The sequence below is a fragment of the Microchirus variegatus genome (assembly GCF_963457635.1).
Source record: "Microchirus variegatus genome assembly, chromosome: 20".
Classification (NCBI taxonomy): Eukaryota; Metazoa; Chordata; class Actinopteri; order Pleuronectiformes; family Soleidae; genus Microchirus; species Microchirus variegatus.
Window position 1 is genome coordinate 19,542,098 of NC_139821.1, and position 15,131 is coordinate 19,557,228.

At 40.5% G+C, this 15,131-nt stretch overlaps 1 protein-coding gene across 1 annotated transcript; it reads right to left on the bottom strand.

The window, feature by feature from the left end:
• Window positions 1–397: 397 nt before the first annotated feature.
• Window positions 398–3,924, bottom strand: LOC310941723 (extracellular calcium-sensing receptor-like; the record flags this gene model as incomplete). Its single annotated transcript, XM_083906935.1, has 7 exons — window positions 398–1,302; window positions 1,573–1,696; window positions 1,772–1,993; window positions 2,100–2,311; window positions 2,886–3,193; window positions 3,277–3,566; window positions 3,664–3,924. 7 exons carry the CDS (start codon window positions 3,922–3,924, stop codon window positions 398–400), a joined length of 2,322 nt encoding a protein of 773 aa, XP_083763061.1.
• Window positions 3,925–15,131: the final 11,207 nt, after the last annotated feature.

A 15,131-nucleotide genomic window follows, 5' to 3' on the forward strand; every position in this document is an offset into this window, starting at 1 on the left:
TGACACTCCCTCAAGATCGTCAGTGTGTGTGTGTGCGCGTGCATGTGTGTGTGTGTGTGTGTGTGTGTGTGTGTGTTACATCATCCAATCAGATCACATGGGATTCAGCCTAATTACCAGATAATATCATCAGGTCCAACATTCCCTAAAGAGTGTAGCCTTCAGTGTGGAATATTCTGTTAATGAAAAGGTTGTTGGTTCATTCAATGTATTTGTCAATACCAGCAAACATGTTTCTTTTATTTTAATTTGTGAAATAAAATAGGACATTCACACAATTATCATGTGAAAAAGCTGATAATATAGATTAAGTCTATGAGTCTAATTAAGGGACTATTGTCTCTCTTTAAAAAAATAAAATAAAATAAAACAAATCACTATTTCCTAACCTTATGTGCTAGAGTTGGTTTTTGTTCATTAATTGTTTCTTGGTGTTCTTCTCTGGCTGAAACAATATGATGAAACACTTTGGAGCAAAAATACACAGAAATAGTCCAAAACTGGAGGCCAGGATGGCAAAAATCTCCACAGCCACAGTAAATTTACCAGGTGAGCTGACATAAGCTGGGATAAATGTGATCCAGACAGCACAAAATATCAACATGCTGAAGGTGATGAGCTTGGCTTCATTAAAATTGTCAGGTAGTTTTCGAGCCAGGACAGCTAACACAAAACAAAAGACAGCCAAAAGACCAATGTACCCAAGAACTGCCCAAAACCCAAGAGCTGAACCTAAAGCACATTCCAGGATAATCTTCTCTTTGTATGTGGTCAGGTTTTTTAGTGGAAAAGGGGGACTAAGAGCCAACCAGATAGTACATATTAAAACTTGAATAAATGTGAAGGACACTACTGTCATTCTTTGCTGTAGAGGACCAAACCACTTCATGACATTACTACCAGGAAGTGTAGCTTTGAAGGCCATTAACACCACCATAGTTTTCCCAAGAACACAGGAGATGCACAGGACAAAGGTGATTCCAAATGCTGTGTGACGCAGCATACAGGACCACTCAGAGGGTGTTCCCATAAATGTTAATGAACATAAGAAACACAGAGCCAGTGAGAAGAGCAGTAGGAAGCTCAGTTCAGAGTTATTAGCCCTGACAATGGGGGACGTCCTGTGACGAAAGAACACTGCCGCTGTAATAATGGCCAGACAGGCACCACCAACTGAGAATGCAGCCAGGATGATTCCGAGGACCTCGTTGAAGGAAAGAAACTCTACTGGTTTTGGGAAACATGTGCTTCTTTTTGCATTAGACCAGAACTCTCCCGGGCAAGAGAAGCAGTCTGATGAATCTGGGGAAAAAAAGTTAGAACGGCAAATCAGAATTTTTTCAAAATCAGATCTTTTAAAGTAGACTGTCCACCCTGTTAATTGTAGCGGATCAAATATGTTTGTTGCATCTGTCCAGACATGATTAACTTGTCTGCACAGGTTGCATTGGTAATGGTGTAGCTGTACCACAACTTGACATGCATTCACAATTTTTCTGTCAGTCTGAACAAGGCCAAAGACTTAAAGCACAGTCATATGTTTGATGCTGCCTCTGAAACATCTAATTTTACCTGTAGAATTGCTGATCTCTCCCTCAGGACATGGAACACAATCATAACAGCAGATGGGTTTCCCTTTCTGTAGGACTTTACGAGTTCCTGGAGGACAGCTGTCAGTACACACTGATGATGGCACCTGTCACAGAGATACAGACAAACTCACACACTGCCCTCACTCACAGCTGATAGACTTTAAATTATTGCTCCTCACTTGTGTGGTACCCCCCACCCAGGTGAGGTTTCTGTTGATGCTGAATTCCTGGCCAACTGGCAGTGATGCATTGTAATGCCCCACTGTCACCAACTCCACACTGCCACTCTCACTCTTTTGCCAGTTGACCAGATCATATGTGGCCACAGGATCCCCATTGATATCAAATGATACTTCATAACCATTTTGAGAAAAACTGACTTTTTTCAGCTCAGTCAGAACCTGCGAGATTTCAGTGAAATAGAGGAAGTCAAACATGTGTACAAGTTTAACAAATATTTTCATTTTATAAAAGAATATAAGCATCATAAGCAGCAGTATCACTGACCTGTGTGGAGCCTATTTTGGTGAAACTGTCGCACTGAGCTGTAGAATTTGTTCTCTGACACACTGAGTTGTGAATGGCATGTGCTATTGCATAGACGGCCTTGTACACCATGTTAGTGATTCGAAGCTGAGACGTGTCAGTGTACGGGCTCTGGAGAGTCTGAATGTTTTCAGTTCCATCACACTGACTCTTCTCACTGCTGACACTTGACTCTAAAAACACAGCAACAAGAACATGTTTTTTTTTTAGCCATGACAACACCATTACTTTACTATTATTACTACTGTGTTCCTACAGTGTTTTCTTGTAAAATGTGTTTTACATTTTACTTCAAGCCATTACCTCAACTATTTTCTTCTGAATAGTTGCTGTTGTTTTTTTATGTGGTTAATTTTATTTTTTTTAGCCTTTTTTGATTTTATCTATACCACGCCATTATTGTTATTCAAATGTTTGCTTTAAACATGAACTTATATGACCAAATATATGTATTAATTTATGTATTGTGTTCAGAATACACGGTAGCCTGTAAGTTTACTTTCAGTTTATTTAGCTTTGAGTCTGTCCATGTTTTACAACAATGGTGAAACTGTGCCTTACTGTCCAAGACAGCTGTGTCTCAACAACATTTAAGAGAATTTGTTGTTTTTATTATTAGTTTCCCCTTAGAAAATAGTCTGGGGATTTATCTTAAAACAGCATGATGACTTTTAAACATGCAGCTCGAAAATTCTAGCAGGACAAAACAACACATCACAACTAGCAGGATTCAACTGTTAGTGTCACCTCTGTATTTAATTCTGCCCAGCCTGCAGTTGAATTCATTCTCCCAGAATTCTGTCAGCACTGGAGACGAAGTAACTTTACTGGGCGGCAGATCCATCAGGAAGTCTCTCAGACCAGGGATGACAGATTTCTCAATTGCAAATCCGATGGCTCCGGCACAGAAAGTGAACCTCAGCATGTCTGGGTCAGTTACCCAGGCCTCACTGCCTATCCACTGACGAGGAGGCAAATCTTTCTGCGACAGCTCCTCAAACAGGATCCTCATGTCTCCAGAGGCTGCAAAAGCTACAACAACTACAGCTGTTGATCTGGAAAGACAATAACGACAATTTATTTATACACATATCATATGTAGTGCATGGATATCACCAAACAACAGTGATCTAAAAACCTGCGAATAACATCAGCCACTTTCTGGATCTTGCTATGTGGGTGGGTCCGATAGAATGATTCAGAATATTCGACACAGATTCCCTCTTTGTGCGCTGCTTCCAAGAAAGACGCCATGCCATTATTGCCATAGTCAGAATCTGAGTGGACAGCACCTATCCACGTCCAGCCAAAGTGTTTCACCATCTTAGCCAGTGCTGTTGCCTGGTATTGGTCACTGGGAATTGTTCTGAAGAAGCTTGGGTACTGCTGCTTATTGGACAAGCAGGCACAAGTAGCAAAGTGGCTCACCTACAGCAAAATAACATTTTGTAATTATTTAAAATTAATAAAATAAAAGCAGAAATATTTTTAAACAAAGATTTTACCACACAATCCATGTATTTACTTGAGGAATATTAAAGGGCCCAAAGACACGCGACATGCTGATGGATGGTGTGGAACCAGACTCACCAACAATGGCTATCACTTTACCAGATTGTGAGCAGTGGTCACTGGTGTTAACCTCCAGGTCCACACCGTTAGAAAACTGGAATGCCAAATGCACTGCCATGGGCACAGCAGCACACGAGTCGTATATCTGGTAACCAAGCCTGATGCCTGGCAGGAGATCTGTGCTGTTGTTGATCTCATCGATAGCAAAGACCATTGAGCGAGAGAATTGCATTTCACGAGAGTTGATACTGCACGAAGACATTTATGTATGTGATTCAATTCATAGTAAGATCACAGTTTACACAGAAAACATTAATAACAGCAATTCATTGTCATTCAGATTTCTCAGAAGTTCTTTCCAAGATTATAATCAGTCAAATAAAATGTAAGTATTAATTTGTCCCTTTCTTGTTTATATATATATATATATATAAATATATATATATAATTAAGAAGCACATTTTAGAAGCAAGACATTTTTTAGTGCTACAATACAAATAATTACCATGATGACTTATTGCAAAAGTGAAATATGACAATGCAAAATAAGAGAACATAAAAACATATAAAAGGCTATGGGAAAAGTTTAAAAATAACTGTAAGATACTGCAGGTTGAACAGCTCCAAATATGCAGCATAATAATTTAAAGCTGCTTTCAGTAATGTTTTCAGTATAATTTAGTAACATGATTTCAAGCACATGAAATAAACATTTCTCTCCCCACACAGCCTGTCCTGCTTTAACCCCCCACTTTTCCCTCTTACTGACCTCCCTGTGCACCTCAGTGGCTCAGGTGTAGAGGTGTAGTTGTGCTTCACTGTGTGCAGGGAGTAGTGTATGGAGAAAACACCACCAATAATATAGTCACCGTCCATAGAGAATGCAGGTAGATGAGGTTTCCCCAGCAGCTTACATTTCACAGTACTGATCCCGGCACCAGATTGGGACTCTGTGAGCCCAGACCTTTGTTTCAGACCAACCTGAGAACCATTGAAGACAAGAGCTGAGTTCAGTTCAAACAAACCCAGAGCTAATCTCAGGCCAACAAAGAGAGCTGAGATCTCCATCACCCAAGTGTCTGCATGTATAAGTGTGTTATCACTACTTTATATAACATTTCAAAGATTCCCTCCCACTCTACGTCAGATATTTGTTCATCCGAGAGACAAGGCCTGTACGCAGTGGTCTAGTTCTTTGGGCTACACACGTGTATAAGCACAAATGTCAACAACTGATTTTGATCCAACAGTGGATGGAAAGTAAACAGCCAAAAGAAAAAAAATCACCTTTTGTTTGACCAATTATTTCCACAATATATACTATTTTTTTTCAACTGTTTTTCACTCATCCTGAAATGAAAGGCCCCACAAAAAGGTTTGATGTAATGCTACCATCTAGTGGACATGCTCATAGCCACTTCACATTATTTGCATTTGTTTGAGTTGTTTCACAGCTGTATACTTATTATCCATTAAATTATTTTTATACAATGTGCTTTTCAATTTGAACATGAATAATAACTAATAATGTATTAGTTTAACATATTGTAGTTTACCATTCTGCCTGGTGTCCAGTTTAGTCTGTTGATGTTACTCTTTTGGCACAGATGTTACTGGTAGAGCTGCTATGGTTGTAAACCATCACTGCAATGGCTCCTTAGTCTTGTAGAATTACTGTATGTTTGACCTAAAGCATGTGGCTGTAATACATTGTTCTTTGAAGCAGGCCTGTATTCAGGATTCGAATACAGGCCTGGTTTCACACCCAGCAACCCCCATTTTGTAAGATTGCTTAAGTTTATGACTGGAGGACTCTCCGGGGGGGGGGGGGGGGGGGATCCTGTAAGTCTCATTCACCGTCTCTGTTTTATGGTCTCCTCTACTGAAATCATATAAATTGAAAGACAGACACTTGTTCACTCTCTTTGGTTCCTCTTGCTCTTCTCCTTGCTGCTCCTGCTCCTCTCTTGCTGGTTCTATGGTCTCGGGCCGGGGCCCCGGGCCACGTGGCTCCGGCCATGCCATCTGGCATGCGGCTCTCCCGTGCTGCACGAACGATGCCCTTTTTGAAGAAGCTGCCAGCTTCCATTCCTCTGCCCGATCGCACCTCCGCCGGCGCATTCTTCCATACCTGATGCCCGCACTGCTTCCACTCAGAGACAAAGAGGATCAACAGTTGACTGCTGTGAGCCAAATAATGGCCCGTCCACACTCCGCGGCTCCGACAAACTAGACCGGACCCACGGACGGAAACACAACTTGATATCGGCTTACAGTAAGAGGCAACGTGTTCTGGGCAGAGTTAGATTATGTTTCTGAGTCGAACACGCGCTCCTACAGCTATGCTGTCGCATGTTCGGTCTAAGATCTGCAGCCTGATGTTAATGTGTTTTGGCGCCAACTTCAGTGGAGGCGTGCATTTACAGTCACAGCTACTGTGCATGCTGCACCATCTTGGTCCGAAAAGGGGAGTGACCGTCAACCACGTCACTCCCTTCTCTTATCTTTTCCTGTTCACTAACAAACACACACACACACACAGACACTGGTGTTTGTGTTGTATATAGTTTAGTTTTAGCAAGTGTGATTTTAGCTTTAGCAAGTAAGATTTATTGATTCAAATTACTAAATTATCATTATGCTTTAATGTTCATTGACTTAGATCATTCAATTAACCTTAGATATTTAATGTTGGTGAATCAAATTGTTTAATTAGGGTTCGAGCACGACTGTGCAAGAACCCTATTGTAATTGAAGGAGTTATTATTATTATTATTATTATTCTTATTATTATTCTTCACACGAAGAAAGTGCCTTTTTGAAGGCCTAAACGGATCTCAAACCTCGCGAATTTTTGGGACAACATCAGACCTAACTTAAATCGCCGAACCAAAGTGGTTCGGTGAATGTGCGTCAAAAAATGGAAGTGGGCGGGGCTTCAGACTGACGCAAAAAAGTGCTACTAGGTCAACTCCTGTCGGGAATAACGTACATGAACGAAACTTGGTACACACGTTCATTAGGTTGTGCCATGGGCAAAAGTCAATCACAAGTTTTCTGTGAAACCTACAGGAAGGCCGCCATTTTGGATTGAAGGCGAAAACGGAGGCGTTTTTGGCGAATTTACAGCATAACTTGCCGTAGATGCCAAAATCTACAGTTTTTGAGCAATCACCTTCAAACTTGGCGAGGTCGATGTGGACCAGTTGAGGTACGATCTAATCTGAAAAGTCTTTTGAAATATTGCATGGCGCACGAGATAGGTGGCGCCAAAGTTGCCGAAAATTCCAAATTTTCCCAACACGCAACGAAACGCTTATAACTTTGCGATGGAAGGTCAAGTCGGAGCCAAACTTGCCATGATTGATGATGGGTAGTTGCTGAAGACACCTATGCAAAAATGATCACGTTTGAAACCATCGCCTCCTGGTGGTGGAAGAGAATATACAAAAAAAAAGTTAATTTACGATTTCAGTCATAACTTTTACAGAGATTGTCGTATCCGACTCAAAATGACACTGAAACATTGAAAACACATGGTAGATGATGCGTGTTGAATATGACAGCGCATTGTTTAACGATGTAGCGAGGTGCGGGGTGCAAAGTCGGATTATTGCGACAAAAAAACAAACTCTTATAACTTTGCGAGTCCTGGTCCAAACTGAACCAAACTTCCTTGGATTGATGTTCCTCCAGCCCTGACAATGTCTATATGAAAATATTCAATTTCGAAAACAGCGCCCCCTGGTGGAAACAGAAAGAATTTTATTTGCTATAAAATCTATCTTGTCCTAGAGCTTTTGTGCTATCACCTTCAAACTTGGCGAGGTCAATGTGGACAGGTAGAGGATCAAAAGTTGGTGAAAGCTTTCTAAAATGTCGCACGGCGTACGAGATAGGGGGCGCTAAAGTTGGCGATCATTCTGATGTTGACCAAATCTCTTATAACTTTGCATTGGAAGGTCAGATATGAACCAAACTTGCCGTGGTTCATGATCGATAGGTCTTAAAGACGAATATGAAAAAACGGTCACGTTCGGAAACAGCGCCTCTAGTGGTGAGAGTATTATTACCCAAAAAAAGTACATTTATGATGATAACTTTGTGGAACATGTTCCGATTTGAACCAAACTTCCTTGGATCGATGACAGTCCGACCCTGAACAAGTCTACATGAAAATATTCAATTTCGAAAACAGCGCCCCCTGGTGGAAACAGAAAGAATATTATTTGCTATAAAATCTATCTTGTCCTAGAGCTTTTGTGCTATCACCTTCAAACTTGGCGAGGTCAATGTGGACAGGTAGAGGATCAAAAGTTGGTGAAAGCTTTCTAAAATGTCGCAAGGCGTACGAGATAGGGGGCGCTAAAGTTGGCGATCATTCTGATGTTGACCAAATCTCTTATAACTTTGCATTGGAAGGTCAGATATGAACCAAACTTGCCGTGGTTCATGATCGATAGGTCTTAAAGACGAATATGAAAAAACGGTCACGTTCAGAAACAGCGCCTCTAGTGGTGAGAGTATTATTACCCAAAAAAAGTACATTTATGATGATAACTTTGTGGAACATGTTCCGATTTGAACCAAACCTCCTTGGATCGATGACAGTATGGCCCTGAAAAAGTCCGTATGAAAATCTTCAATTTAAAAAACAGCGCCCCCTGGTTGCTGGATATAACATTACATATCAAACTTTTTTATGCTGCTATAACAAGTATTGTTGTATCCTCCTCATACCTGATATGTGGGACCACAAAACCGCTCCGACCATGTCAGCAACAGACGACTTCCTGACAGGAAGTGGATCTGCCGCAACAGGAAGTAGAATGTAACTTTGCCATACATTGCCCGATCGCCACGAAACATGATATGTGAGTCAATAAAACTTCCCTGAACATGTTAATGGACACACCTTTGACCCAACAGGAAGTCAGCCATTTTAAACAGGAAGTCCCCTGTAACTTTACCGTACATTGATCAATCTGCACGGAACTTGACACGTGAGACCAGGAACCTATCCTGGACATGTCTGCAAAAGCTAAACTCCAAACAGGAAGTGGAACGCCAAAACAGGAAGTAGAATGTAACTTTGCCGTACGTTGCCCTATCTCCACGAAACATTATATGTGAGTCAAGGGAACTTCCCTGAACATGTTAATGGACACGCTTTGACCCAACAGGAAGTCAGCCATTTTAACAGGAAGTGCCCTCTAACTTTACCGTACATTGACCGCTCTGCACGGAACTTGGTATGTGAGGCCAGGGACCTATCCTGAACACGCAAACAATGTCCTCCCGTCAGAAAGTGTAACGCACTTAACAGGAAATAATATATGACTTTACTCCACAGCCCAACATCCGCACGGACGGCGCCAATTAGAACTACGACAGCAAGCAGCGAATGAACGAAAGACGAGATCAGGGCGCAAGCGACGAGGTGGGCGCGGGTCGCGACGTAGCGTCAAGCTCGAACCCGTTACCACCGCTTGCGGTGCTAGTTGATTCTTGTTATTTGATTTAATAAATTGTTACTTTTGTTCACTTAAAGGAACGCTCTGTGTCTTTTGTACATGAATGTTGTGACAAACGGGGGTTGAGAGAGTCAGTGCTCGGATTCATACCTTCATTACTGTTCAGTTGGGATATCTTTGATATAGTCAATTACAGTGATTATTTAGACTGATTTTGAAAGGCATAGATTGATTTTCTTTTCCCTGATTTCAGGGTGGTGCTCCGATCTAAAGTTAATTAATTGTGTCCAGCCATGGCAAAAGCGTTCACAAGTCTACTTCGGGACATTTGGAGTTATTTACAGATTCCGAAAGTGTGATTTCTAAGCTTTCCAACAATGTCAAACACAAATAAATGTAAATACATGTAAATCTGATAATTTTTGAAGATGTGAAGATTTGAATGTAGGCACTCCTCAAACTGCTTTAGGGAGAAATTCAGTCTGAAAGATTTTGACCTACTTGAGGACCCAGGCCAATAGCTGCTCATTTGCATCACATTTACATGGTCACAACCCCCCACCCAGTCTAGCTGTCAGTGACATCTGATATCTGTTAGCCCACAGGACAGAAACAGTGTAGCAGTTGAAAAAAAAGAAGGAATGAATGTAGTTCATGTCAATGTAGTGTTATTTGCCTTAAGTACTTCAGTGGACTGATAAGAATCAGAATTTACTTTATTGATCCCCAGAGGTAAATTCTTCTGTTACAAAAAGCACTTGAATAAAAATGAGAAACAAGAAAGGTAAAAGATAGATACATACTTCAAATATCAAATCAAATATGAGTATATAAGTGTGTGAAGGAGAGTTCAATATTTTCCAGACCATGGACTATATTATCATCTTCAATACCAGTTCCTCCCCCACAATGTGGCTGTACCCACTCTGTCCATCACAGTTGATATGCGGGCTAAATGGTGACATCACAAGCGCACTCTCTTCTGCTTACTCTTCTGTGCTGTAACCTTTGGTGCTGGGCATGTGTAGTCTTTTGCCTCATCAGAACAGAAAGGCCTGATTTTTTCAAAAAGATACGTCTGCCTGCCCATGGTCAGTCCAGGTGGGGCCAGGACGGTCATCAAAGTGTTTGATTATGTCAGTCAGAGTGCCTTTGCCAATTCTGAAAGAAAAAAAAAAATACTTGTTTTAGATCATGCATGTTAACAGGCACTTCATCACTGAATCAGTATAGATTGATCAGTAGTATTGCTTGAATTATGTGTGAATGGCACACCTTTATGTGCATGAATCGCACATGTAATTAACACGTTCATCACACATTGTGTTAATCACATGTCTGTTAATCACATGTGTGATTCATGCATGCAAAGGTGTGGCATCCACGCATCATTCAATGCAATGTTAGGTTTAGAACACGGGAGTTTCGTCTCAAAGCATATGAATTATCAAACTGAACCTGTGGGTGTACAAAATCTCAAAGAGGGCCGTGACATGCTCCTCTTACGACTTATAATACGCTCATCTGACCGAACACAAGTTTCGAAGTGCGTATTATTTTTAACACACAAATAGTGAGCTAGCCAATCTCTAGTATAGCTAATAACCGTTATGGCAACATAACGTTCTGAAATGCACCAGAAGTGTGCTATCCACACGTTATTCTTGCACAGCAGAGGTCATATGCCCCGTACATATCGATCAGATGATCGTAGCTTATAATACGATCATCTGACTGAACACAAGTTACGATGTGCGCATCATTCTCATTGTAATAATACAGTATCGAGCTAGCGAGCTTAACAAGCACAGCTAATAACAATGTAGCCAAACGACGTTATGAAACGCACAGTGGATTATTAAAAGACAGCGTCCCTATGTGCGTCTGTATGTGACTTTGAATGAACACTAACATAACATAGATAAACAACGTTAATGAAAACTCACCCCATACAATAACAAGAAAAAACGTCCCTGTATGTGACTGAACACTAAGGTTGCGTATATGAAAACTCACCCATGATGAGATAGAGCGGTGCTGGCGTCACGTCTGTTACGGAAATTTTGTATTGATATTGTATAAATGTAAAAGTATGACCTAAGATCAAGGGACCATTTGCTATTTTGTTTTACAACAGTTGGAGACACAGGGGTTTGAGTCATAACACCCTATCTTCCTCTTGCCCTATAGGGGGTCTACCTGATTCCCTCTCTTCCCGTGGGAGGGAGGAAACCTTTTGTTCTACTCTGTCTGTGTGGGGCGGGTCGTTGACACACCCACCAGGCAGGTTAACTAGAGAGATTTTCTATTGTCCCAGCAGTCTTCGCGGGGTGACTGAATCTGCAAGTTGCTTCGTGATTGCTCTTTCTGTACAGAAATAAACTCTTGTTTCATTCCTGAGCTGGCTCCAACATCCATCTTTTACCAAATTATCTTGACATTTTGGCGCCCAACGTGGGGCTCCAATACCTGTCCCTCTCTTCACAACGGTGGACCTCTTAAAGCTTCGTTTGGTCAGGGAGGCCAGGTCCCCTGAAGAGTGGGACAGTGACGGTGACCAACCAGAGAGGGGTGACAGACCAGCCAGGGAATCAAACAATCAAAAAAGGTAAGACACGTGTCGTGTATGTCTTGTGAGGAGCCAAATCGTTGGAAATTTAATTTTGGATTGGTTGAAACAGAAACCGGTTCATTTGGCTTCAAGATCAAACATAGTGAGGGCCAGATCATTGGAGAATTAGTCTCGGGGGGGTTTGAAAAATAACCCCCGTCTGGTACCAAGATTAGAAATATCTCATGAGGACCAAATCATTGGAAACTTAATTTGAGGGGGTTTGAAAAAAACGGGTGGTCTGTTTTTGGAAGGACGGCATAGTCTTAAACTAATCCCGAAGTCGACTGCGTCAAAATAAAAAGAGAAGGAAAGAGTCAGGGACTCTATACAATGGATGAGGTTAAGAAGAAGATAAAACTTTGTGGTAACGAGAATAAAACTTTGTGGTGACTAGAGCTGAAACGATTAATCGATGAATCGATTATTAAATTAATCGTCAACTATTTTGATAATCGATAATCGGTTTGAAGCTTTTTTCATGATTAAAACAAGATTTCTGATTGTTTTAGCTTCTTAAATGTGAATATTTTCTTTGCTTCTTTGCTCCACATAAACAAATACATTTTTAAAACTGAATCATTTTGGTTTGTGGACAAAACAAGACATTCGAGAAACATCATCATTTTCAGGTTTGACAGACATTGATCAACGTTTTTTTCTGACATTTCACTCCAACTGAGATAAACAGGAGAATGAGGCCTCTGGGTCTCCATCCCCCGTGCATCAGCACTCAACACCTCCAGCCAAGGCCTCTGCTCCAATCTCTCCCCTCCTTCTCACTCTGCACCTCCTCTCTTCGTTCCTGCACATACCGGAAGTGTCACAGGAAGTCCGAAAGCGACAAGGTCAGATAAGTGGTATGAAAAGTTGAAAAGTATGCAAATGCATTTTCTGATGTGTATTTCCGAGACAACATCAATCGTGGAGGCAGGAGAGGAGGAGGACGAGGAGGATGGAGAATTGATGGAGATGAGAGCTGCTACAATTGTGGCAAATTTGGACATTGGGCTCGACAATGTAAGGCTCAAAAGGGCAGAGGACAAGGAGGCTGGAGGGGGGAAGGAGAAAGGAGACCCAGACGAGTTGGGGATTCATCAGAATTACTTGACAATAAACAGGTTTTGCACCTACACACACACGTACACACCAGAACCTAGAAGATGAGGAAGTTTTTTAGTGTTTTATTGTGCATGGTAATCATGTGCTTTTGGAGGTTTTTGGATGTTGAATAGACTGTTATAAAATGACGAAGTTGATTGAGAAGCAAGGAAAAGTAAGTTGATTGGAAAAGACTGTGGAAAGTAGTGAGAGTGGAAAGAATAAGTTAAAATTGAAGTTGAGATTTGATTAAAATATTGAATAAAATACATACAAATAAAAAAAATAGTAAAAACAACAGTAACAATAAATTAACACATTAATTAATTAAATAAATAAATAATAGGAACTGTGTATTTTGTTATAAGAACTATATATTTCTTGTCACTATGGAGGTGATGATGTGTGGCTGGGGCTGAGTTAGCTCAGCTTAATTTGTTCCTGTGTTTTATATGATGCATGAGATGGTTAATGAGAGGATGATTGTCTAGGATGAATTGTCCCTGATCAAGACAATAAGTCCTTAACGGCTCCTGATAAGTGTGGTTTATGTAGAACACGTGTTAAACTCAAGGAAAACAACAAATGGTCAAATTGTGGCTAAAGAATCACCCGTGCTTCAAAGTCTTTTTCTGAGGTTGCGTTTGCATTTTTAGTTATATTTATTCTGTCTTACAGTTACATCTGGCCCTATGAGGGCAACCAGTATGCTGATGTGGCCTACAGTGAAAATAAGTTTGACACCTCTGATGTAGAGCATGAATGTGAATGAATGGGAGAATTCAAGCTGTGCAAGAGTGCTTTGAAAGGCCCAGTGGACAAATGGAAATAGTTTTTAAGTTGAAGGTGTGACAAGAATTTGTTTGATTTGCAAATGGCTTTGTCTCATTGTAGACAAGGGATGTGTGTTGGTGGATGTTGTTGATGTGATGTGAAAATGACTAGTGGTAACCAACTAACATCTGAAATATACAATACAGTCACTATAAGGTTAAAATAATAATTAATTAATAATAAAAATGAATAATAAGTAAAGTAATCTACAATTAGGCTAGGAGATAATAAAAAGGTCATGAGGAACGACATAGGACGCTATGTTGTTTTCAGATTAACTGCCAAGAGAGGAGAAATCGGGGACGCTCTTTTTCTTCTCAAAGCCTTGGGTGAACTCATATTGACCAAATAAATATCTTTTGATAATTTTGGACATTATTAAAGAAAAATTGCATACATTTGATGTAGGTATAGTGGATGACTACCTGATTCAATCCGTGAATCCACTAACAGATATGACTGACTTATAGGAAACTGACTCTGCAGAAATAACTTTGAGTGTATGGGTGAATGTGTCTCTGTAAATAATGTGAGGAGTGTCTTGGAGAGTTTGAAGGTTGTCTGAAGTGTGTTGTTATTTAAACTTAGTACAAGGTCAAATGTGCTAAGTTGGAAATGGTTTTCTGCTTCGAGGTGGTGACATATTGGTTTGATTGAATTTGATTAGGTTAGAATCAAAGGAAAGATTAACAGTATATCAATTGTTGGTGATGCAAGTTTTTGTAAATGTTGTTATTTTAGTGATGTATAATGATGTAAGTGGCAATTGGGAAATCAATGTGCAGTGAGAATGATTTTTGTTGTGATTTGGAGCAGTATACTTTTCACTGGCTTAGTGAGAAAATAAACTTGAAGACTCTCTGTGAAGTAGGAGTGGTTATCCATATGTTACTCTTTTTTTTTTTTTCTTTTTTTTTTTAACCTGTCCTGTCCAGTACCTTGGGCATGCACTATGGTTGACTGCATGTCTGTTGGTGTTGAACAGATTTTGCTGTTTGCAGGGCGAGTGATTACAACGCTGTAATGCCCGTCCTGCTATTTATGTATTTATTTTTATTGATTTTATTTATTAGGTTGTGTGGGAGGACTGGGCCGGACAGGGGGGTGGGGGTGAGGGTGGGTAGACAGATAAGGGAGGTGTGAGAGAGATGGGGAGAAAGAGGGAGAGAAAAGAGAGGGGGAGGGAGGGAGGGAGGGAGGGAGAGAGGGGGAGCGAGAGAGAGAGGGAAAGAGAGACACTTGATAGAAATTAGTAGCATAACACACTAAGGCAGTAATGACAACATTACAACATTAATAACACTGATATGCATTTGTATTACAGTACCATTAGAATTTGTTAACAACCACATATAGATAAGGTGATCTTGTTTATAACGGTTGTATCAGTTTATATTGGTT